The sequence below is a fragment of the Rhinichthys klamathensis genome, unplaced genomic scaffold (genome assembly GCF_029890125.1).
Source record: "Rhinichthys klamathensis goyatoka isolate OS25496 unplaced genomic scaffold, OSU_Roscu_1.1 h1tg000115l_1, whole genome shotgun sequence".
In the NCBI taxonomy this organism is placed as follows: domain Eukaryota; kingdom Metazoa; phylum Chordata; class Actinopteri; order Cypriniformes; family Leuciscidae; genus Rhinichthys; species Rhinichthys klamathensis.
The window spans coordinates 206,788-231,383 of record NW_026606652.1 but is presented as its reverse complement, the minus strand read 5'-3'; the positions used below and the strand labels follow the sequence as shown (position 1 = coordinate 231,383).

General features: G+C 37.7%; 1 protein-coding gene across 5 annotated transcripts in view; it reads left to right on the top strand.

Moving 5' to 3' along the window:
* adgrb3 (adhesion G protein-coupled receptor B3) overlaps positions 1-24,596 on the top strand; it is a 201,510-nt gene that overhangs the window by 153,046 nt on the left and 23,868 nt on the right. For all 5 annotated transcript variants that reach the window (XM_056254889.1, XM_056254888.1, XM_056254890.1 and 2 more), the window contains 3 exons: positions 2,020-2,123; positions 2,211-2,313; positions 23,858-24,008. In XM_056254889.1, the coding sequence (XP_056110864.1) occupies positions 2,020-2,123; positions 2,211-2,313; positions 23,858-24,008 (358 nt within the window). The remainder of the gene's footprint in view (positions 1-2,019; positions 2,124-2,210; positions 2,314-23,857; positions 24,009-24,596) is intronic.

The window sequence follows — 24,596 nt, the reverse complement described above, 5'->3', positions numbered from 1 at the left end:
TGTAGATTAATGTTACCGTATAATATGAATCTACCTTTTACCTTTGCTATGTATTGCTCATAGCATTTGGATAAGCTTCACATTTGAGACACAATGCCATCAGCTGTGGTCTCTACTAGTGGATTCAGCAGACAGCAAAACATGGCTGTTTTATTCTACAGAGTAAGAGGCAGCCATTTTTTCTCTACCCATGTGACCACCAGTCAGTGAATAAATGGCTCCCGTGTGAAAATGATGGTGTTGTCTGCGTCTCTGTGATGCAGCAGGGGCAAAGTTTGATAACTCCTATCATTGCAATGCACGGCTGATATGTCACAATGACTTGTGACTCCTGGGAGCTGGATTGAGGGGGTTGTCAGGTGGAAATTTGGGGGAAAAGACATAAATAAATGGACTAGCTGGGATATGCACTGCCAGGGCTAATAAGGCCTGTGAACCTAATACAAGCAACTATTTACGATGATAGGTAGTCATAGGCCTATACAGTATATGTATGTGGACACAATATATGTACACACAATATGTTCTGAGATTCTAAATCCAGTGATGCATGTTAAAACATCATTTAAACACCAACACTAGAGACATTATAGGTGCCGAGACAGTATACAAATATATAGGAGAAATTGTAACACATCAATATGTCGGCAAAAGTCCCTCTTTAGTTTAAAGAGCCAAACAAATTTTTGATAGACAAATGAAAGTCCCCTATCCTACTTTTAAAAGACCCGATCACCCTTTTCATTGAAGCATTTTTTTTGTTTGTTCACTCTTGAATGCAAATACCATTAAAAATACCACTATTTTCCATGATTTGAACTAAATAATCTATTAATTTATGGGACCATTGTTGTCATATTTTTTTGTTCGCACAAACTTTGTTGCTTTATTTTCCTGTTATCTCTGTAAAGCTGCTTTGAAACAACCTGTATTGTAAAAAGCACTATATAATAAAGGTGACTTAACTTGATATTTTAATGTGTCATAGTTCTAATGTGATTACAAGTTATGTGAATGTAACGCTGACATTCCATTTGGGAGGTTTTCTGAGTCAAGTTGTACTTTTTTTTTTTTTTTTTTTTTTTTTTTTTTTTTTATTATGCTTGAGAACAGTACAGAGATGACAAACATGGTATACAAATTTGTATCAGAATTACACAAATGTCACTACAAAATATAATATGTAGAATGTCATCTGAACATACAAAATAGCAGTGCAAAACTAAGACAAATAAAAAAATTAAAAAAAGAGATATGGAGAAGAAAGAAAAAAAAGAGAAAAAAATAAAAGTAATAACCATGAGGGTAAAACATCTTATACATCATTTAGTGTACACAAATTAAAGTCACTACAATTTGAAATAGTTTTAATTGCTTTCTTATTTACTGAGGATGAAATAGTGTTAAGATACATTTTAAATTCTTTCAAAAAAACAATAAAAATTGGTTTGTTATTGGTGAATTTACATTTATGAATGTAAAATTTGCCAATAAAATAAAGTAAATTAATAACAAAGCAGGCTTTTTTTTTATTGGGGTCAGACTCAAAGTATCCAAAAATAATGTCTTTAAAGGTTACTGATATATCTTGCTGGATATTATCTTTAATAAATATTTCAATATTTTTCCATAGTTGTTCAGTATCAAGTTGTACTTGTGTTACTGGAAATACCTACCAAATGACCTCAAAGTCGACTGGTTTGGCTTAAAAGAGATGACATATTTCAGTTAATTATGGCTTGTGACATTAAGCACCCACCTGTTGATAATGAGCACTATTCATTTGAATGGGGGCAAAACACCTTTTATTTATGTGAAGGGGAGATTGAATGGGGACAAATGAATTAGAGACCAAAAAAGCTTTTGCTTTAATCCTCTGAATTTGTGCAGTATAAATGGCTGTGCTGCAACAAGCTAGTGTGCTGTAATGTGCTTTATTACAAGGCACTGAAATGGGCTTTTATTAGTGGTACATGGGTTTGAAAATCGCTCACTGAAGCTCTTGTGTGCCATTCGCAGGCTATGGAGTACTCAGGGGTTCCATCTGTGACACTAATAGTGGGCTGTGGTCTGTCCTGTCTGGCCTTGATCACACTGGCCGTGGTGTATGGTATTCTATGGAGGTAAGTGCATTGATGTGCAAGGGATATTACAAATAATGCCATTGCACTTTTGGGAGAATGCAACTTTGATATACCATTTCTTTTTAGGTACATCAGGTCCGAGAGATCAATCATTCTGATCAATTTCTGCCTTTCAATCATCTGCTCCAACATCCTGATACTAGTTGGACAGACGCAGACACATAATGCGGTAAATATTTCAATTTGATCCACTTTTATCTGTCTCTAATGTGTTGTACTCTGATATTGCCAGATTAGATTGAAATTGCAATGAAGGCCACCAAGCATACTGAGAATTTGAGCGTCGATTTGTACTTGAACAAAATGTCCACTCTGGATTCTCATGTTTATTTCTCGGCTTGCGTGTGGGCTGATTTTGTAAGCTTGTCTTGCATGCCAGACAGCTTCTCCGCTCTAATATTATGTCGATCTAGACGTTTACGGGTTTATAATGTAAACGAAACACTGGTTTTACTTAATACTGGTGAAGAACTTTCTGTCTGCTGTTTGTATATCATACCACCCCGCCAGATTGTTTTAATTCCTCTGTTTTGAGGCATTGTGACTCACTTAAATTCAAGCTGGCTGGCCTATTTTTTCTGAAGTGACCTACCTACCTATCCAGATGTTCGAGTTGTTGTGTAGTGAGCTGCATATTCTGTTATATGCTGTTGTGTTTGTATAAACAAATTGCATTCTTTTCTTGTGGTAAGCAATTTATGTACATATATTTTCCAGTTTAGGTTCATTTAGCAAATGTCTGGTAAATGAATCACTTTTTGTCATAGGGTCATTTAAAATGAACCCAAAAGAGCCAGGTGCTTTTTTTAAGGGCATGTATTTGAAGCCCAAGTTATGATACCACTGATGTTGGATTGTATTTCTTCATTGCTGATTTGAAATATGTAAGACATTAGCCTATACGATTTAAATGGTTTCCTCTGTGCATTCAGAAAAGCATGAGCTTCTTTCCACCATTGTTTATAAGTATACTAGATTATATTCTTAAATTAGTACTCAGCAAGCCATGGCAGTTATTTTTAGCAAGTGAGTACATCGCTCTGTGTCCAATGCCAAGGAGAATTGATGATGATGCCTCTTATGTTCAGAGACACTAAATACATTAGCCAGAATCCAGCTGGCTGCAGTCTGAATTATACAACGCAAATGCAAAATGGACGGACGCAGGTTCGAGACCTGAGAGATTGTGTCCATGTAAACCACAAATAGAATAGACATGTGACTGTGAACTTTTTTGCGCTTGAGTTTGTAATTCCAAAAAACGAGACATAAAACTTTTGCGCTTTGAATTATTGACGTTGTTTCATGCTGCGGTTTCATTGTTCCCGCTGAGATGAGTGAGTTTTGACGTCAAAATCTAAACTACCCTAACCTCTTTCCAAGTGATCGGCTTCCCTAAAGACTAAACGGTCTTTCATCATCAGTTTTTTTTTTTAGTTGAGTGAAGTTTTTTTGGGTGGTGTTCAGTTAAGGAAGCGGGGATACGAGTAACAAAAAGATTCAATTATTTGCCAGACTTAAACTAAAGTTCATCCTGTTTGTGATGATGATTAGTAGATATGCATCACAGTAAACTTGAAGCAAAAGTCCCTTAGTGTTCACAGTCCAAATGGTTCAGTTATATAACAGCCTCTCTGCAATATCCAGAGCCCACGTGAATCTGAACATTTGTTGCGAATGGTTGCGAATGGAACGTCTAAATTTCAGGATCCCAGGTAGGGTGAAAGCATTTTAAAGCTCTTTACATGGCTGCAATTCATTTTAAATAGGACTAAATAGGCTCCCATGCTAGATGGCAACGCTCAAAATGATTTCTTTTTTTCCAGCTCATTGTGAGGAGATGGTGTATATAAGTCATTCAAGATGTAATTATAAGATGCAGATCCTGATCAGTGGATCCTAGAGTCAAATGTTCTCACATTCACCATTTCAAATTCAACATCAGGGATGATTGGATATGGGAAATTGCAGAACTTTGGAAGAACAAAGATTAATTATTCACTCTCACGCTTACAAATGACGCTCATTTGCCCTCGTTTGAGTAAACAAGATAAAAGAGGTTGATTTCTCACTGCTTACAAGCTTGTCAGGACTAGCACAGCTGGTGGTTTTTGGTTATCATCAGAGGAGGGTTTACACAGAGTGAAACGTTATTCCTACGCTGCCCACACAGATAGGGCTTCTGAGTGAGTCAACGCTGCTGCGGGAATAACACATTACTCAGTCACACAGTCAGACATTTCAGTGCAGTTTTTTTTTTCTTCTCAGCCAGCACAATGCATGAGCTTTTTCAAATTCTAATTCTAACGAGCGTTCTGAGATGGAAGGAAGTCAATTCCCAAGGTTAAAACAAATGAATTTCCTGTTACATTAAACTGATCAAAAGAAGCCGTTGAGTATAGCTCTGGTCCATCACCTGGTGAGATGCTTGACTGGCGTTCTTCTGACTGCACCTTGGGTTATAAAAGCGTTCCTTTAGGACAAACTTAAAATACTTTTAATTAAACTGGCTTTATTTGTTCTATACAACATTTTAAAAGACCAATGTTTTTTTTAATAGTAATGCTGCTTGAAATTATTCTAATTATTTACTATTTAATAAGATACAATAAAATCAAATGTGATAAAAAACAATCAAAGGAACACATTCTAAATTAAGCAGTATATTTAAACCAAAAAAGAAAACTTTTAACAATATTTTTTTAAATGGACCAAATAAATCCGGTAACACTTTACAATAAGGTTTCATTAGTTAGCAACATTAGTTAACATGCACTAATAATGAACTGCACTTCTACAGCATAATCTATTAATATTTGTTCATGTTAATTTCAATATTTACTGATACATTATTAAAATCAAATGTCGTTTTTGTTCAAATTAGTTAGACAAACAATGAACAGGTGGATTTTTATTAACGTTAACAAAGATTTAACAAATATAGTAAAAATGTATTGTTCATTGTTAGTTTATACATTAACTAATGTTAACAAATGAAACCTTATTGCAAAGTATCAAATCAGGCATGTGCTTAGGACACCGACATCTGTACAGAAAACAGTCTCATACAAGTCATAGTTTCCAAAATCTTCATATTTATTTAAACCACAGTACTTCTTCAGGTATAGATCCGTTGCAAGACAGAACATCTGTGTTTAAAAAAATATAGCCTATGGATTTTTAAGGAAGACTGCAGGAATGTATTCTCTCCATTTTTTTATATTTTAGAGACTCGATAATTCTAAAATCATTTTTGAAACAATGAAAACAAAGTTTAGTTTTTACGGCACTAAAACTGAATTACTCAATAATAAATTATTGAATATTTTTTCTTTGCATAGAATAACATTCACAATGACTATGTTTACGCATGCACCAATAATGAGATTTTTCTTTTTATTATTATTATTTTTTACAATAATCGGAGTAAGGACTTAATCGCAGTAAGATGTTTACATGACGCATGCAAAACCCTTCACTCCTGTTTACATCCAATTTTCATTATTGTGATTATTCACTAAGGAGAAGTGTGTTCATTTTAACGCCATTCTTTACATACCCCAATGCATAGCACAAATGATGAATTTGTTCCTGTTTATTGCGATTAAAATCAGCGTACGCCATATAGTTTCATGCGATTGTGGTTACTACGATTGAGCTTAATCGCTTTAGTTTAAGTATTGTGTTCACATTAGGTTTTATCGCAATATTGCCAAAATCCCATTATAATCACATTATGCATGTTAACCAGTCAATGTACAAAATTTTGTATCAATGCTTTTCAGTCTTCCCTCCATCCATCCATCCACCATCTTGGATGAATAATTTCACAAGCTTATTGCAGTTTATTCTGTTAGTTCCTTATTCGTGAACACAACATGTGATACTGCCTTTAGAATGTAGCCAAAACGAGATATCTTTAAAGGCAGAATAGTTTTGCTGCATACATTTTGTAACAGCTTTTTGTGTTTGGGAGGATGCCTATAATGCCTAAAGGTTTTGGAACAGAGCTTTGGTGCCTTCATGGCATATTTGCCATTAAACATGCCGTTTATAACAATTATTAGACATGCATCTGCTTTAGTTTGTTGAGGTATGATTTATCGTTATTAATGTCGTTATTCTAAGAATGCTCAGTGTAAGTCTTGATGACAGCAGTGCAGCAGGTCCGGTCCTTCATTAATGGACCATAATTACATCTGGACCTCTGCTCTGTCCACTTCTAAGGCACTTCTGATGTACAGCATTTTAAATGGTCAGTGCGTCTGTTACCATGACAATAAAATGCCATTCTCTAGTGTATCACTGTCTTGCCAGTTCTTTTTGCAGCCATTTGCCACGCTCTCTCAAGTAGCAATTTAGAGTAATTCCTGCTTCATCACACTGGTGAAGACGATGGATACGTGTCTCAGAGGGTGCAGGTTTGTGCCTCCAGATGAAGGTCACACATATGACGTGATGGCCATGCTAGAGAGAGCACTCAGCCTGCGGCTTCTCTGAACGTTGAGCTGATCTGAAGGCCTGTCAGTGCTGATCATAAACACTGCCATCTTCCTTTTTAATTCCACACCACGTCATTTTACATTTAGCATGAGGGAGGATTCAACATTTTCCCCAAATGAATGCAAATCTGCTTTTCTGTTTATAATAATAATAATTTGTTTACATTTATATAGCGTTTTTCTGGGTACTCAAAGCGCTTCACATATGGAAGGGGGGAAGTCTCCTCAAAACACCACCAATGTGCTGCATCCACCTGGATGATGCGACGGCAGCCATAGTGCGCCAGAACGCCCACCACACACCGGCTTACTGGTGGAGAGGAGACAGAGGGATAGAGCCAATGAGTATATGGAGATAATTAGGAGGCCATGATGATGGACAGGGGCCACCGGGCAAATTTGGACAGGATACACCACTACTCTTTTCTTTTTTTTCCCAAAGACATTGAAAAATGTAATGACCTCATGTTTAATGACCACAGAGAGTCAGGACCTCAAATTAACGTCTCATCCTAAGGACAGTGCTTTTTGACAGTATATTGTCCCCATCACTATACTGGGGCGTTAGGACCCACACAGACCACAGTACCCACAGTACCCCACAGGGTGAGCACTCCCTGCTGACCTCACTAACACCTCTTCCAGTAGCAACCTAGTTTTCCCAGGAGTTTCCCATCCAGGTACTGACCAGGCTCAACCCTGCTTAGCTTCAGTGGGCAACCAGTCTTGGGCAACAGGGTGATATGTTTGCTGGCAATGAATGGGAAATGAAAACATGTTGACCCATCAACAACTATTATTATAAGCAAAAGCTGTATTATAGAATGATTCCTTTTTTTTTAGTGGAACAAAGGTTTGACGTCCTTATTGCATCAAAGATGTAAAGCGGTTCAACTACCCTCCCACCAAATGATCAAGGCTGCTGACAATGCCCCCTGTGAGTTATTTAAAATGTGCTTTATTTTTCTGTTGTCTGGAACCTTCATAAGATTTGACTTAATGGCAGCTTTGAAAGTAGGAGATGGTGCACAGACATGCCTCTTATCTGGTTATATTGGTTAATGAATAAAACATGCAACTGAGGACATGCAACAAATGGCAAATAATAGGAACCTTAGATGTTCATTACAAACCTGCTCTTAATAAAGGAGATTTCTCAGTTGAAATGTGGCACAAATATAGACCTTTTGTCAGTGTTTTTGTTTGTTTGTGTGTGTGTGTGTGTGTGTGTGTGTGTGCAGTAGACTCTTTATGATACCAATGAGAAATGACTGTGTATTATTCTAGTGTGTGTTGTTATAGGGTCCTATCATACGCATATCATCGCAATGCAGCGCCAAAAAAAGTGTTTTTTGCTAGTTTCAGCCCGACGTAGTTATCATTTTCACGCCCTGCGCCACGTTGTTTAAATAGCAAATGCATTTGCGCCCATTTCTGCACCCATCGGCGTGCTGGTCTGAAAACGAGGTCTGTTCAGGAGGTGCAGTTGCTATTTTGAGGCAACTGAAATAGACGGCAATATTTTTTTTGTTATTTAAAGAACGTGTTAGTAATATGCGCCTATAGGCTGGTCCACTTCAGTTTTTCCGCTTGCAAATTCTGCCATGTAAATAGCGAACCCGCCATGGCACACCCACACACCCATTACTCATTAAGAGAATAGGGACAACCCTTTTAGACCATGTGCCGGGCGCGCAGACCTTTTTTTTACTGTCGTTAAACTAGCAAAAGTGGATTCGGACCTTAGGTGCTGCTAATGGAATAAGCACATACTCTGCGTCAGTCCGGCTTACTCTTATAGACGGTATCTATAAGAACTACAGCACAGAACATATGTCTTTAATTCTAAAAGAGTTAGTTCACCCAAAAATGTAATTTCTGTCATTAATGACTCACCCTCATGTCATTCCAACCCCGTAAGCCCTTCGCTCATCTTCAGAACACAAATGAAAATATTTTTGATGAAATCTGAGAGCTTTCTGACTCTTCCATGGACTGCAACATCTGCACGCTGAGACATGGGGATCCGGCCAATACTGAGCCGGCGTTCTGGAGTAGAACCCGGAAACGCTGCTCTGTGTTTACAACGTGAACGGCGTCAAAGACTGACATGGAAGAGAAGTCTTTATTTATTTTAATTTTTTTTGTGCACAAAAATATTCTCAGCACTTCATAACATTAAGTTTGAACCACTGTAGTCACAGTGACTATTTTAACAATGTCTTTACTACCTTTCTGGGCCTTGAAATGGGTACTTCCAAGAGGGCTTACGGGTTTGGAATGACATGAGGGTGAGTAAGTAATGACAGAATTTTCATTTTTGCGTGAACTAACTCTTTAAGAGGTGAAGACGTAAGTTCTGTGCTGTAGTTCTTAAAGAGTAAGCCGGACAGACACACAGTCTGCTCTTATTCCATTAGCAGCACCTAAGGTGTCTTATGGGGCTCTAGGATTATTAAATGGTGCTTAGAGACTTCCTCTTATCTCTTGCTGCAAGAAAAGGTGCCATTTAATCCAGTGGCTCGTTGTGAAGCTTTCGAGTGCCCGTATGTACGAGCTGTCAGAGGAAATGAAATGGCAGATTTATATGAACCAGACTTAATTCACTTTGAGGCACTGAACTTTTACTTTCAATTTAAAGTATAAGTTGGTCTAACTTTAAAAAAAAATGTTGAAGGAGACTTTTCAAGTAAGTCAGCCTTCACTTATCTCAGTGTAGTTTCCTTCACTTATCTCAGTGTAGTTTGAATCTATCTATCTATCTATCTATCTGTCTATCTGTCTATCTATCTATCTATCTATCTATCTATCTATCTATCTATCTATCTGTCTATCTGTCTATCTGTCTATCTGTCTATCTGTCTATCTGTCTATCTATCTATCTATCTATCTATCTATCTGTCTATCTGTCTATCTGTCTATCTGTCTATCTGTCTATCTGTCTGTCTGTCTGTCTGTCTGTCTGTCTGTCTGTCTGTCTGTCTGTCTGTCTGTCTGTCTGTCAACTGCTGTATATATCAGTATTCAAAGTACATAAAGCATATACAACCTTTTTAAACTTTTTAAAAGGCCAACATGATAGTCTTGACAAACTTTCTTTTCTTGTTAAATGATACAATTTCTTAAATTTTCAATTAATTTTAGTTCTACTTCCCAACGTTCAAATTAGAGATGCTATTTTGCATCACATTTGCTACCTCATTTCAAATCCAGAAATTAAATTGGAATTTAAAAGTCCGCTCTGTATAATGCACAATCCTTTTGTGGTCAGCCAAAAAGGAAACTTGTTGCTAAGACAGAGCTTATTTTATAGTTTAATAGAAGATTGCAGAATAGTGTGCACTGATGCACCGTGCGCTATAAGACCCGAAATGTGCATTACAAAGTAAAACATTTTCTTTTTTGTTTCATATTGATTTTAAATGATAGGAAAAAAGCATCATGTTGTAGCTGCTCTCTTAAGGAGTGACGGTCAGCTCTCCTGAACATATCTCAGTATCGTTTTTCACCAGACCTCAAAAATCTCCTGTTTACAGAGGTAAATAATTCTAATCTTCACCTTCAAGACGAGTCTATAATTTAGTGTCTGTATTTATGTGCAATTTCCTTTTGATCAGTTGCTGACTTGTTTATCTTCTCAAGTACTAAGATGTGAGGGTAGCCCGCGGCACCTTTCCAAACGCAAACATCATGGATTTTGATTGGAAAGAACCGATGTGAATAACGTTTGAACATGATGAAAAGCATTCGTAATTTACTTTTCCTGTGGAATTTTCATTTTGGAAGCGGTGAGTAATAGTCAATCCAGGCAGCAGAGAAGGAAAGAAGAAAATGCTGTATGATTATTTGTGGTAAATATACCAGATATGCTCCTATTAAGCAGAGATCGGTGCAGCCATACTTTATGAATTGTTTAGATGCTACTAGTGTAGCATCTGTGCTTTTATTTTACCTCACCTTTTGAATAATAGAAAGCAACATTTTCATATCTTGGTGTAGCAGCAGCATTTGTCATAAATATTAATGTAGGAAAGACATTTATGTCAAAACAGAAACAATACTGCTCAAACAGCTGAAGAGTGCTGTTTGTATCAGGGTAGATGTGGGGAGTATGTAACATTAATTGGTGAGGAGAAAAGCATTTCGAACAATAATCTTGACAGAGTGTGAATATATATAGTTGTTAAACTGAGATATTGTGCTACAGCTCAAGAGTGTGATGAAGGCAGGATCCCTGAAATATCCAGACTGTGGGAATAGGACCATTTTCTTTTCTGTTGCATAATGAGTCTGGCTTAATTGGCCTGGATATCAGCATCATGTCAGTTTGACTTTTAACCACGGCTTACAATATCAACACTTCCTTTACATTGTGCTGATCTGTGAGAGCATTACACTATTACAAACACCCGCTGCTACTACTAGAGCTCTGGCTTAGATTTGACAGGAAGCTGCCATATAAGCTTCAGAAGATAATGAATGGAATAGAGTATTGAATACTTCTTAAATTGAATACTTTTATGGTTTTTGTCCATGTCACCTGGTCACTGCCAAAGAGCTGTTGAGTAAATCTATAAAATTCTCCGGTAGTTAAATTTTTTTTTTTTTTTACCATAGTTAAACAGGCTTCATTGAGATGGTTACTAAAAAAATCAGAGATAAAATAATAAATCAAGTGAGGTTTAATGGAATAAAAATGTCTGAACAAAATATCCAAGTTATGACGTGAAAAAAAGTCTTAATTTCTTAGATCATTTTTCTCAGTTACAAAATTGAATGTCAGTACTGAATTAATGGCTTTGTTAATTACGTAAATGTTTAATTATTTTAAGTCACTCCCTCCAATTATCAGACGTTTATTCCACTTGGTAGAGTCTCACTGGCAGAGGACAATGCAGTGACCTCATATTCCCATCACGTATTTACTTTTAAATGACTTCGATTATGCTACATTATTATTATTTTTTTATTCATGGCATCATTTATTCGCCTCTTCAAAGAGAATATTGAAGCTCCTTCGAAGAATCATCTGAAATGAAAGGATTCTCTGTTGATAAGAAACTGTGACGGATGACTCACAGATCAAATTATTAAGCTTAAAGTGAAAGATTTGAATGCTTTTGACACATCAGCCACTTTGATGATCTGTCGAGATAGCTTTCAATAAAAACATGCTCTAATTTGTTTTATCTATAACTTTGCCTTGGGGTAAAATGAGTCAGTCTTTTTCATGTTTGAACAGCTGAATGATAAATAGTTAATGACAGCTTAATGGGCTAACTGACCTACTGCACTGGCAAACTTGTGTGACATTGGCGATCTCTAGATGTTATCTGGGGTGGTATTATTTTCCCCCAGCCTTTGCTGAGCTTTGTGAGGAAGACAGTATTCTATAGATATCTTCTGACAGCTTGGTCCCTGCGCGACGTGTGAGTGCTATGATAGAATGACGTAAATACATCTCTGTAAAAAAACCAAGAGAGCAGTGCTGTTTAAAGTCACCCTTGGTAAAGTACAAGATTACAACTTAAAACATTAGGAGGAGGAATATTTTGGCACCTCAATATTCGATTTTGATTCAGGGACTCACGATTTGCCTCTCATGTCAAGTTTTCACAATTTTATTTTATTTGGATTAAAATGCATATAACTATAACAGATACTGAATTTCACAATGCCAATTAAGGTTTTCAACAACATGGTTATTTTTTATTTTATTGTGATAAAAAATGCATATTGTAAATTATAACAGAACTATTGCATTTCATTGGCTCTGTACTTGTACTCTGCAGAATGACAATACATTTAATATGATCTAATCTAAATATACACTCACCGGCCACTTTATTAGGTACCCCATGCTAGTAACGGGTTGGACCCCCTTTTGCCTTCAGAACTGCCTCAATTCTTCGTGGCATAGATTCAACAAGGTGCTGGAAGCATTCCTCAGGGAGTTTGGTCCATATTGACATGATGGCATCACACAGTTGCCGCAGATTTGTCGGCTGCACATCCATGATGCGAATCTCCCGTTCCACCACATCCCAAAGATGCTCTATTGGGTTGAGATCTGGTGACTGTGGAGGCCATTTTAGTACAGTGAACTCATTGTCATGTTCAAGAAACCAATTTGAAATGATTAGAGCTTTGTGACATGGTGGAAGTAGCCATCAGAGGATGGGTACATGGTGGCCATAAAGGGATGGACATGGTCAGAAACAATGCTCAGGTAGGCCGTGGCATTTAAACGATGCCCAATTGGCACTAAGGGGCCTAAAGTGTGCCAGGAAAACATCCCCCACACCATTACACCACCACCACCAGCCTGCACAGTGGTAACAAGGCATGATGGTTCCATGTTCTCATTCTGTTTACGCCAAATTCTGACTCTAACATCTGAATGTCTCAACAGAAATCGAGACTCCTCAGACCAGGCAACATTTTTCCAGTCTTCAACTGTTCAATTTTGGTGAGCTCTTGCAAATTGTAGCCTCTTTTTCCTATTTGTAGTGGAGATGAGTGGTACCCGGTGGAGTCTTCTGCTGTTGTAGCCCATCCGCCTCAAGGTTGTGCGTGTTGTGGCTTCACAAATGCTTTGCTGCATACCTCGGTTGTAACCAGTGGTTTTTTCAGTCACTGTTGCCCTTCTATCAGCTCGAACCAGTCTGGCCATTCTCCTCTGACCTCTGGCATCAACAAGGCATTTCCGCCCACAGAACTGCCGCTCACTGGATGTTTTTTCTTTTTCGGACCATTCTCTGTAAACCCTAGAGATGGTTGTGCGTGAAAATCCCAGTAGATTAGCAGTTTCTGAAATACTCAGACCAGCCCTTCTGGCACCAACAATCATGCCACGTTCAAAGTCACTCAAATCAACTTTCTTCGCCATACTGATGCTCGGTTTGAACTGCAGGAGATTGTCTTGACCATGTCTACATGCCTAAATGCACTGAGTTGCCGCCATGTGATTGGCTGCTTAGAAATTAAGTGTTAACGAGCAGTTGGACAGGTGTACCTTATAAAGTGGCCGGTGAGTGTATATTAGTGCTGTCAGTTAAACACGTTATTAACGGCGTTAACGCAATCCCATTTTAACGGCGTCAATTTTTTTATCGCAAGATTAATGTTCTTTTTGGCCTAGCAAACTTTGTAGTTTTTTTTTACATGCTGTAACGTTAGAAAAACTACAACACCACACCGGATCTAGCTTGACCAGAAACAAACCAACAGGCACGCAGCACACACTGTTTGGGCGTTTGAGCCGGCCAAATAGTAGTAGGGTAAGGTTACGTTTTGAGTGGATGGCGCGCGCGATGGATGGATAGAAATGCATGCCAATAAGATTCTAAATGGAAAGTTTACTTTTAAAAAGTTGCCAAATGCTTCCATTGAATTCGCGTCAAACGCGTATTAACAAAATAAATAAAATCATTAGCGCGTATCACGCCAGACGCTCAACTCGCGTCATTCTTGCAAACTGGACGCGCGAATGAGGCGAATTCACGTCTACCGCGCCGCGCTAAACGCCTCATTCGCGCAGCAGGACCTCAAGACACGCGTAAACGCGTCTTTACATTGAAATCACTCGCGCCAGACGCTCTATTCGCGTTTGGTGTGACACCACTACTGTTCATTCTTTCTGATATAAGAGGCTGGGTTGTTGAGCCTCTAGTGAATAAAGAGCAGTAGCCTGACTGCTCAAAGCAAACTTGAGAAAAAGAAAGTAGTCCTAGTTTACCTTACATGTGCACTTTGTAATTTTATTTTGTATCGCCCTGTTTTGATCCCTTAGAAAGGGCTGTTTGTGTGACAACGTATTTTTTCACCCTTTTATTGATGGACAGTGTTACATTGTGTAAAGATTATTTGCTCCAAGTGTGAATGTTAGTGTGAAATTGAACACTACTGTATATGCCAATATTGTTTTCAATAAAAAAACATTTGCACAAATCAAACCAATCCACTTTTCCATGTTGATAATAGCATTAAAATGAGAAAAAATAATGGGACAAAAATAAATCAAGGGACATTTAGAATAGATAAAAAGGTGCGATTAATCGCGAGGTAACTATGACATAAATGCGATTAATCGCGATTAAATATTTTAGTGCACGATGTACAGAAGAGTCAAGTTTTAAATAGGAAAATTATCGAAACTCTTTGGTCATTTTTTTTTTTTTAGAAATGCTAATGGTCTTGTCTACTTCAATGATGTATGCTAAGCTATGCTAAAAGTGGTACCGCCAGAACCAGAGATCGGCTGAATGGATTCAAAAACGGTAAAACTCAACAGTTTAACTCTGGGGGAGTTGTAAAATGAGCCTATTTCCAAAAAAAGTGGAGTATCCCTTTAACAACACCCATATGACTATATCACACAGGGATCTACTCACACAGTAATCTCAAAAATTACAAGTCCCTGGAGGCTCACACGGTTCTGTGCGTTTAATAGGAAGGATGTAGAACTTCAATTTATATATTTTTTATATTGGCAGTACAGAAAACGACACAACAACTCTTCGGCATGATTGTCGTGTGTATTTCAATGAGTGCCAAGGCAATGTTTTCCCCCACGGGATAAATTCACATCACGTGACGGGGCGTTCCCGGGGGCGTTCCCAGACCAACCGTCTGTATGTATGCACTGAACATTTCAAAAACTTTTAGCCTTTTATGTTCAAACTGGAGTCAGACAAAGATGGAGAGACTCAAGAAGTGACAACTAACCATTCAGAAATGTTGTATACATGTTGATGAATTTATGTAGCTTAGTTATCTTCTTGTCATTGATTAGCATATTCTGTCATGATAATCTATAAATCACGTTCCCGGAGGTGGGGTTTATGTCAATTTTAGGGTTAGTGATGTCACTAACCCAGGAGGAATATCTGTTGTAGTCCTTAAACTATTTCTTTAAAATAAAATATCTCCCTTTGCTTTGAACTTTGAGCGTCGTATGTGCAGATGTTGTTTATCCTCAAACAGCAACATTACACACTGACTAAAGTTAGAAAAGTGAAATCATAATCAACCACCCCTTTAACAGAGAGAACACTCTTAGAAAACATGGTGTAAAACAAGCTATTCCACAATTAAAGCTTCAGGATATCTGACTATTAATGTTCTATTTTTAATTTGTAAATTGCTTTCAATACATTACATTAATGTAGTAGTTAATTGAAGTGCACAAGCATTGCATGTGCACCAGAGTTCAAACATGCAGTTTCATAAGGGAAAACCCAGCTGGATACATAAATTAATCTCATTAGGCGTTGTTTGCCATGATTTAATATTTCTCATAATTTGAAGCATATTAAATAGGCTTATTTTCATATTTGCTTCAACCTCAAACTGTGTGTCCGGAAGCTTATTGAAGTGAGTTAGCATTACACCAGAGAGTCATCGTCCATGTATGAAAATGAACTCTCTAACCTTAAAGTTAATGTCTCGAACCCTCCCTGGCCTCACGCTCGCGTACACTGATCCCAGCAGAACACACCAGCATCAGCCCGTCGACATACACACACACACCTTCCTTTACGTCAGCTATGTTGTTCTTTACTGTTCTCTTGAACTTCCTCTGTTGCCATGGATACAGACACAGTGGGCTCAATATCTCCCGGCAATTTGCCTTTGTAAAGGGCAGTGTGTACTCAGGATTTCAGCTGAGGCTGTGTGCCACCCCCTCCACTTCCTCTGCTGCCCAGCTCTTCAGGCAAACCCACACGCATACAGATATAGTACATTTGGTACTTAAAGCTACAAGTCAAATTCCCACTCAGGTTAGGGGCTTTCATGTGCCCTCAAATGGGTTCAAACACACCTTGTTCCTCTGTGTGATGTTATCTACTGTACATACACAGAGCCGAGGAGCAATGCTTAGTTTCTGTTCTGTTTGTAGTTCTTTGCTATGTGTATTTGCCTAAAAAGCCACGCAAGCTACTTGTTAATAGCGTCAATCGATACTGTATTTATAGCAGTTAATTTATGCTCTGTGGCATAAGTGTTTCTTCATCAGTCATTAGCACTGGCCCATATGGTTGTGAGGTCCTGCGGTGACACGCATGTGCCATGAGCCACATCACCCCTCCTTCTTTGTTTCTTATCTTGTTTGCTAAGCAGCTAGCATTAGGCAGAAAATGGAACGAAACACATCTGACACCTAGAAATGCCTCTGAAAATGTGGTGCTAAGATCCAGTTGGAGTATTTACCTTTAGTTTAAGTATCTTCCAGCAGTGGAGTATGCTAAGTGTTTATGTAACATTAAGTGTGAAAATTTAACTGAAAATCCTTAGATATGTAGTCCTTAGCCCTAGTGGTTTGGCCTACTTCTGCTTTGACATAGTGAAAAGAACCTATACTAAAATGTATTTAAAATACATTTATTTCATACCAAGTATAGTACAAATCTATTCATATATTTACTGATGTCACGAGATTTACTGATATAAAAATATTATATTTAAACTTTTTTTTGCACAATGCACATTTCTTAATATTAAGCCTAAAATGTGTTGTAATATCACTATTAGGAAGGATGGTATGATCACTGTACTAGGGATGTGATCGATCATGAAAACGGTAATAGCCGTGACTTAAAAAAACATTAGAATTTTTTTGGGGGCGGTTCAATTAGTAATATTACGCTTATGTTGCGTATCTAGATTATCTGATTAATCTCATGTAGGATGCTTCATATAGAACAGGCTTCAGTTTACCGGTGTTCACTCTTCAGCTTCACCTCATGCACCTCACGCATTATTGATAATCTAGCAGTGTTATTTTTCCTAGTCATATTTTCATATTTTGATAGACATATTTGCATGTTATATTTCTATTTGTCAACATTAATTTTCGTTACGGTGTTTTAATTAAAATATTTCCAGTATCGCCATGACGGACTTGCCCCGCCCCCGAGTACTCCCAGTCTTTTCAGGATTATTTTATGAATATAAAGTTCAAAAGAACAGCATTTTTATTTTAAATAGACATCTTTAGTAACATTGTACATGCATTTACTGTCACTTTTGATCAATTTAATGCATCTTTGCTAAATAAAAGTAATTCATTTATTTACAAAAAATAAAACTTACTGACCTTAAACTTTAGAATGTAGTTTATCAATAAAAAGTTGTATACTAATTGTAGAGATTATACAACCTTCTTGTCCTTCTAATTCTGGAAGTCAAGGAACAGTGTATGCTTAGATGCACCCTGGCTGTGAACTTCAAGCTAGATCTTCCGGACGTTGTGTGTGCATGTGATCATGAAAGCTGGTTTACTGAGGAGTTGTGGTTTTATGGCAGCGTGAGAGAGCTCAACACAGCATCAGGTGTCCCATCGCATGCTGCCAGTTGATCCATTTTCACAGCATTCGACCGGGAGCAGGTGGAAGCCGGGTCTTCATTACGTTCCATCCAGCTTTTCTCTGGCTCATGTCAGCTGTGCTCATAGCTCTCTTCTATCCCATGAGCATCCAGGTTCTCCCTCCACAAGATTCACTTGTAGGCGGCTAGCCTTAATGTGCTTTGCTTAAGTAAGACATGTTCCTGTATCAGCATCCTTGATGGTCTTTCCTACCAACCAGTCCGATTTTACAACATTATTATCAACCATTCAGCACCCACTGACTGATTTGTTTTCAAAAATCAGGCAAATTTATTGCACAAAAACGGTTTACGCACACAAGTACTTTACTTAAAGGAGAACTCCGGCGCAAAATGAACCTTTGGTCTAATAAAACATTGGTACCTAGTCAACCGTTCTCTGAGATTTGTTTTCATGATAATCGAATGTAAAGAGTTTTATCTCTAAAAACTGTTTAGCATATAACGCTAATAATGGGGGCATATAATAAGTAAAAAGAAATCGCTAGTTTATACCACTAACAAGGCTCAAAATAGCCCCACACGAACACAGTAACATAATGAGGGTCCCTACATGCAAAACGAAGCATTGAGAACTTTGTAAGTGTACAGACCGTTTAATAAGAAGATAAAGATAAAGACAGTCCACTTCGTGTATACAGACAGGAGCCATCTTTGGAAAACAGTCTCGACTAATCAAACCACGAACGACGTGCTAAGTGAGCTGAACTGTATGAGGTTCAGTGAACTTCTGAACTGTATGAATGGCGTTCGTGGTTTGATTAGTCGAGACTGTTTTCCAAAGATGGCTCCTGTCTGTATACACGAAGTGGACTGTCTTTATCTTTATCTTTATCTTCTTATTAGACGGTCTGTACACTTACAAAGTTCTCAATGCTTCGTTTTGCATGTAGGGACCCTCATAATGTTACTGTGTTCGTGTGGGGCTATTTTGAGCCTTGTTAGTGGTATTAAATAGCGATTTCTTTTTACTTATTATATGCCCCCATTACTAGCGTTATACGCTAAACAGTTTTTAGAGATAAAACTCTTTACATTCGATTATCATGAAAACAAATCTCAGAGAACGGTTGACTAGGTACCAATGTTTTATTAGACCAAAGGTTCATTTTGCGCCGGAGTTCTCCTTTAACATACACTTACATTGTAAGAATATCACTAACACTGATGAATAAACAGTATAAGTTAAGGCTATTAAATAGCAGTCAACGTTAGTAAGTTGTTATGAGCTGCCACAGTCATTTAAAACTACAAAATAACACGAAAGTGAAAATAAATTGCCATTTTGGTATTATGAAAATTACAGTTACCATGGTAAATACACAATTCTAACATGAACTGTTAATGAAACACATGGGAACTGAATAGAATGAATATCATGCTTGCAAATCCTTGCCAGCTAAAACACGATGTACCAGGTACTTGGTATTACATTGCTGCATGCTTGTAAATTCATCTGCTCTTTATATATAGTGAGGTGATATACAGGAAAGTTTGTTTTTCTGAAGTGAGAGACTTTTTATTTCGTTACAAGTTACAAAAAGAAAAAACATTAGAATAATGACACAGACATATAGCCTGACAACATCTCATCCGACAGCAGATACTGAATCAGGTGTTTCAGGTGAATAACGTGTTTTTCTCAGGCACTCCTTAAACTATATCTGACAGAAGAGTCAACAGCTTTCATGCACGTCTTTTAGAATTATGTTTTTGTTGTTCATGTCGTCTTTTTAACTGCACACTCCACGACCCACTCAAAACGGTCTTGCGACTCACGACCCACCGGTTGAGAAGCACTGCTCTAAAGTATTTCACTGCCTTGATGTAGTCCCAGGACTTTTTTCTAAGCAATTTAGAGCGAATGGAAATGTCATGGAAGTTCATTGGTCAAATGTAGTGGGAACCACGGTTTTAGGAAAGAAGTGTTTTTGTCACATGCTGATCATCCCAGTCTTAAAAGATTTGCATGAGACACACTGACTGCCAAATTCAGTGAGGAAAGATCCTCATGTGGTGAGAAAGATGGGCTTTTGGTACTGAGGGCATCTCATACCCTCTGTCGGCTCGCTGTTGGTGACAAAGTGTTGAGAATGTCCAGAGCACATGTTTTAATTGCAGTGAGATTTTCTAGATTTGGAATCAGAAGTATGGGAATATATCAGTATCACAGTATGTTTTAGTTTATATTAAACTTGCTCATACCGACTTATTTATATTACCTGACGGCAGGTTGAAAGAATTTTTTTTTTTTGTTCACTATTATAGGGTTTGAGAGCATTGTGGCAGTGTGTTGTCCTTTTTGTTTTTTTCCTTAGGTTTTTAAGGCGAGACACGGCAGGCAAAAACATCGATTTTTTTTCACTGGTCAATTTTGAGATTTCGGAATATTTGTCTTCAAAAACATGTCTTCTTTCAGACTTGTGGTGAAAAAAAGTCTAAAATACACATTTAGGTCTTTATTTTACTACACTTTGTCTGTTTGCGGCTGTAGATTTCTCATAAATTCATCAAAAGTTGGCGTTGTAAATCATCCGTTGCTCCGCTATCGCGATCTGCACCCTGTCATCACACACACCGTTAGAAAGCTCTCTCTCTCCTGTACAATGTTGTCGGATCCAAATATGGTCATTTCCTTTTTATCAGCAACCAATCGTGAAAGTAAAAGGGTGCAAATGCGCAATCTCATTGGCTGATGCTAAATCTTTAAAGCCCGTTTTCTCAAAATGACCTTTCTCTCATACTCAAAGTCCGAAATCTCCACTTCAGTAGCACCTATATACACCAAACTTTCCACTCTTGTACCTAGTTATATTATGAAGACATTTACAGAGGGATTTGTAAATATATTATTCGTAGCCCGATTTATATAACATTTTATTCCAAAAAACATGGCAAAAATCATTTTTTTAAGGCTATTGACAGTATATTCTGATTTACAGGATAACAAAAGTAGATATCCATAAATCCCTCTGTAATTTTTTTCCCATCTAATTTGTGAACACAATGAAAAAATCATTTTGAACCTGGCTTTATCCAATACTCAGATTTCATTTTTTGAAATATATGCAAATTTGTGCATATTTAATTAGACAATGCCTAATTTGCATATTTAAACATTAAATTACAGAAAACTTGTAATACATTTTTTTCTCATCTTAATGTAGGTAATCAACTGGAAAAGTTTCATGGTGATATCTGCTAGTTAAAAAAATTACCCTATTCACCTGTAGTGTCTCGCCTTTATCACAGAAAATAGATAGGTGATGGATGGATGGCTATATATTTGATCAAAAATACAGTAAAAACATTAGTATTGTGAAATATTATTACAAATGAAATATAACCGTTTTCTGTTTATATTTTAAAATGTAATTTATTCCTGTGATGGAATTTTCAGTATCATTACTCCAGTCTTCAGTGTCACACGATCCTTCAGAAATTATTCTAATATGCTGATTTAATGCTCAAGAAGAATTTATTATTATCCATATCGAAAGCCGTTGTGCTGCTAAATATCTTGGAGGAAATATAAAGTTCAAAAGACTAGAATTGATTTGAAGTATCATTTTTTTTGTAATAATGCAAAAGTCTTTACTGTCATTTTTGATCGGTTTAATGCATCCTTGCTGAATTAAAGTATTAATTTATTTCCAAAAAAAATATCTTAAAGGGGTCATATAATGCCATTTTTGTACAAGTTAATATGAATGTTTAGGGTCTAAATGAAAACTTTGTAATATACTTTTATTAAAAATTCTCATTAGTATTGTAAGAAAACACTAATTTTCTCTGTTTTCAGCACGCTGTTTTTGTGCATATGCCTTTAAATGATAATGAGCTTCGCTCACCCCGCCCTTCTGTTCTGCGGGTGCTTGATAGAACGCACGTTGAGTGTTGCCTTGACAACAGTTGAGGGTATATTTTGGAGAGAGAATGGCAGCGGGAGTCTCTGAGGACACATCTGTGCAACCGTATCAATTTGAACCGGAGTCGCACCCGGAACAAGATGACGGCCGCAAAGAAGTTCGACAATTAAGGCTCGAACAGGATGTTTCTGAATGGTTGGTTAACGTAATGTCACTTTGATCTATTTTTTGTATGCACTGGCAGGGTAGAGTAGTGAGATACGAACGCTGTGTGTTTACTGATGTATACGTTAGTTCATTGACAGATTGACGTTACAACTAATGGTCATGAAAAACTTTTTTCCGTGATTTGCAAAGATTAATATAAAGGTTAATAAAACTTTACACTTACTTCTTCTGGAGGTGCAGAGGGAACATAAATAAGTTAGTTGGTACCGATTCTTTTTTCAGGAGCAGCTTCTTGGCAAAACCAGCTTTATATTGACCCTCATCCCTATCTGGTGAGAAAAGATTCGCGCAAACATGAAAGCATTGTCGTTGCTCGTGGGGAATATTCCCTGAAAACAAAACTCAGCCACTGCGTCTTCAGCGGTTTGGATTTAGGAACATCAAAATTAGGAATTAGGAACATCAAAAAGACTATGATGACAGCTCGCTCAGTGCGGGTCTGTGTTGAAACACTGCTGTCAATCAACAATCGTGGGAGGGGCGTCCGACCGTGTGACGTCACACGGTCGAACGGCTCGATTTGAGGCAGGGGAAAACATATAAGGAGATTAAAACAAAAACACTGGATGGATTTTTATCATTATATGATGGTTGTGTACAGGCACTGCCAACACACATTTCAGTACAATCAACTTGTAAAAGTACATGTACCATTATATGACCCCTTTAATGACCCCTTTATTTTCTCAAAATGAAATTATATCTTTTTTTAATCCAACCCATATCCACAAGAGCACATTGTGAACACTGTACATGCCATCAAAGTGCCAGGTCCTAAATGATGCTCTAGCCGAGTCTTTGGCTTTTTTAAGCCCTATTCGCACGGGATTAGTATGATCTGTGGACCTCGTGTGTTTTAGAAATTACCCCCCCACATCTGAATTCCGTGTGGTGCATTCGCTACGGGATAAGCGAAGCCTGTAATTTTACTCCCGGATATGATGTCATATGCGAATTTTGGATAGGCTATGGCTTGGAAATGTCTTATTCTTCTGTTTATAAAGACCTATAATTATGTTCCTTAACACATGGTGCTATACATCTATGATCTCCAACTAATCATTCTTTTTGTTTTCGCTCTTCTGATGGTTTCAGCTTTCTCTTTCTGCAAATTGTTTAATTGTATGGTGTATAGCAATATGACCTAGCAGCCAAAATACTATGAAAACACTCCATTCTTTGTGAAAACGCAGAGGAAACAAAAACCTTGAAAAAATTATATACGACCCTGCCAAATCCTGGCTAAATCACTGAGATGCCGATTCGCACGGGATTAATATCCTCACAAGACCTCTGTGTTCGGTAGGTAGGTGGTAGGTCATTTACAGGGGAATTTTTACTTTACAAATTACAGACATGGCCGATTCGCATGGGATTAAGATCACAGACAACCTCCGCAATTATTACAAATGACTAGAGGTCACCAGGTAATACTAATCCCGTGCAAATAGGGCTTTAGTCACAGGCTTTTGATGACACCTTGCATGAAAATCCAAGGGAGTAGGTGCATTGAGGGAGCCATTTTTGGTTTGGTTTTCAGTGAGGTCACATTTCCTGTAATTTTAATAATGGAATTTTAGTACTTTCCACCCAAAGTCTGGCTGTGTGATATTCAATTGACAGTCCAAAAACCCTCATGTGGACTTGACTTGTTTCTAAAATATTTTATCCCTTTCTCCCCTCTCTCTCCCCTCTCTCTCTCTCTCTCTCTCTGTTGAATGGACAGGGCATATGCACGATGACAACTGCATTTCTGCACTTCTTTTTCCTGGCGTCCTTCTGCTGGGTTTTGACAGAAGCTTGGCAGTCCTATATGGCTGTGACAGGAAAAGTTCGGACCAGGCTCATTCGGAAACGCTTCCTCTGCCTGGGATGGGGTGAGTTCTTGGATCTCCATAACACTTACAGTATCTGTACATCTCTCCCTCTTTCTTCACTAATGTGCAATTTTACTGCTCCATCATCATCATCATCATGCAGCTGGTGTTTACTTCTCAAATACAGACAATGTGAGTGGGTAATTTTTAAAGGCGTCATGAATTAAAAAATAAAAATTTCAAAATTGACATGTCCTTGTACTGTAAAAACATCCTGTTTCAGAGCTCAAAACGTCCTTGTTTGTCCAAAAACAGCGTTTATTGAATCCAAGCTCAGAAAACGACTCATTTAGAAGGTTGTCACATTATGACATAATAGTGCAACGAAAGACCGCCTCTGCAGAATCAAACCAACGCCTACTTCTACATCACCGCGTCTTTGGCCTCGTCCAATTGGCACGTTAGTGAGCTGAAAGAGAGATATAGGATCACTGGACTAAAAATAACATTAGCTTCCAAAGGATCCTAATGCTAGGAAAGTAATTATTTTCAACTATGTGAATGTCTCAGTTTTTTTGGTAAATCAGTCGCATTTCTGCGCAGGCTTTGCAAACAGTCTTTTACTGTAAGATATAGACCCGGCAGTAA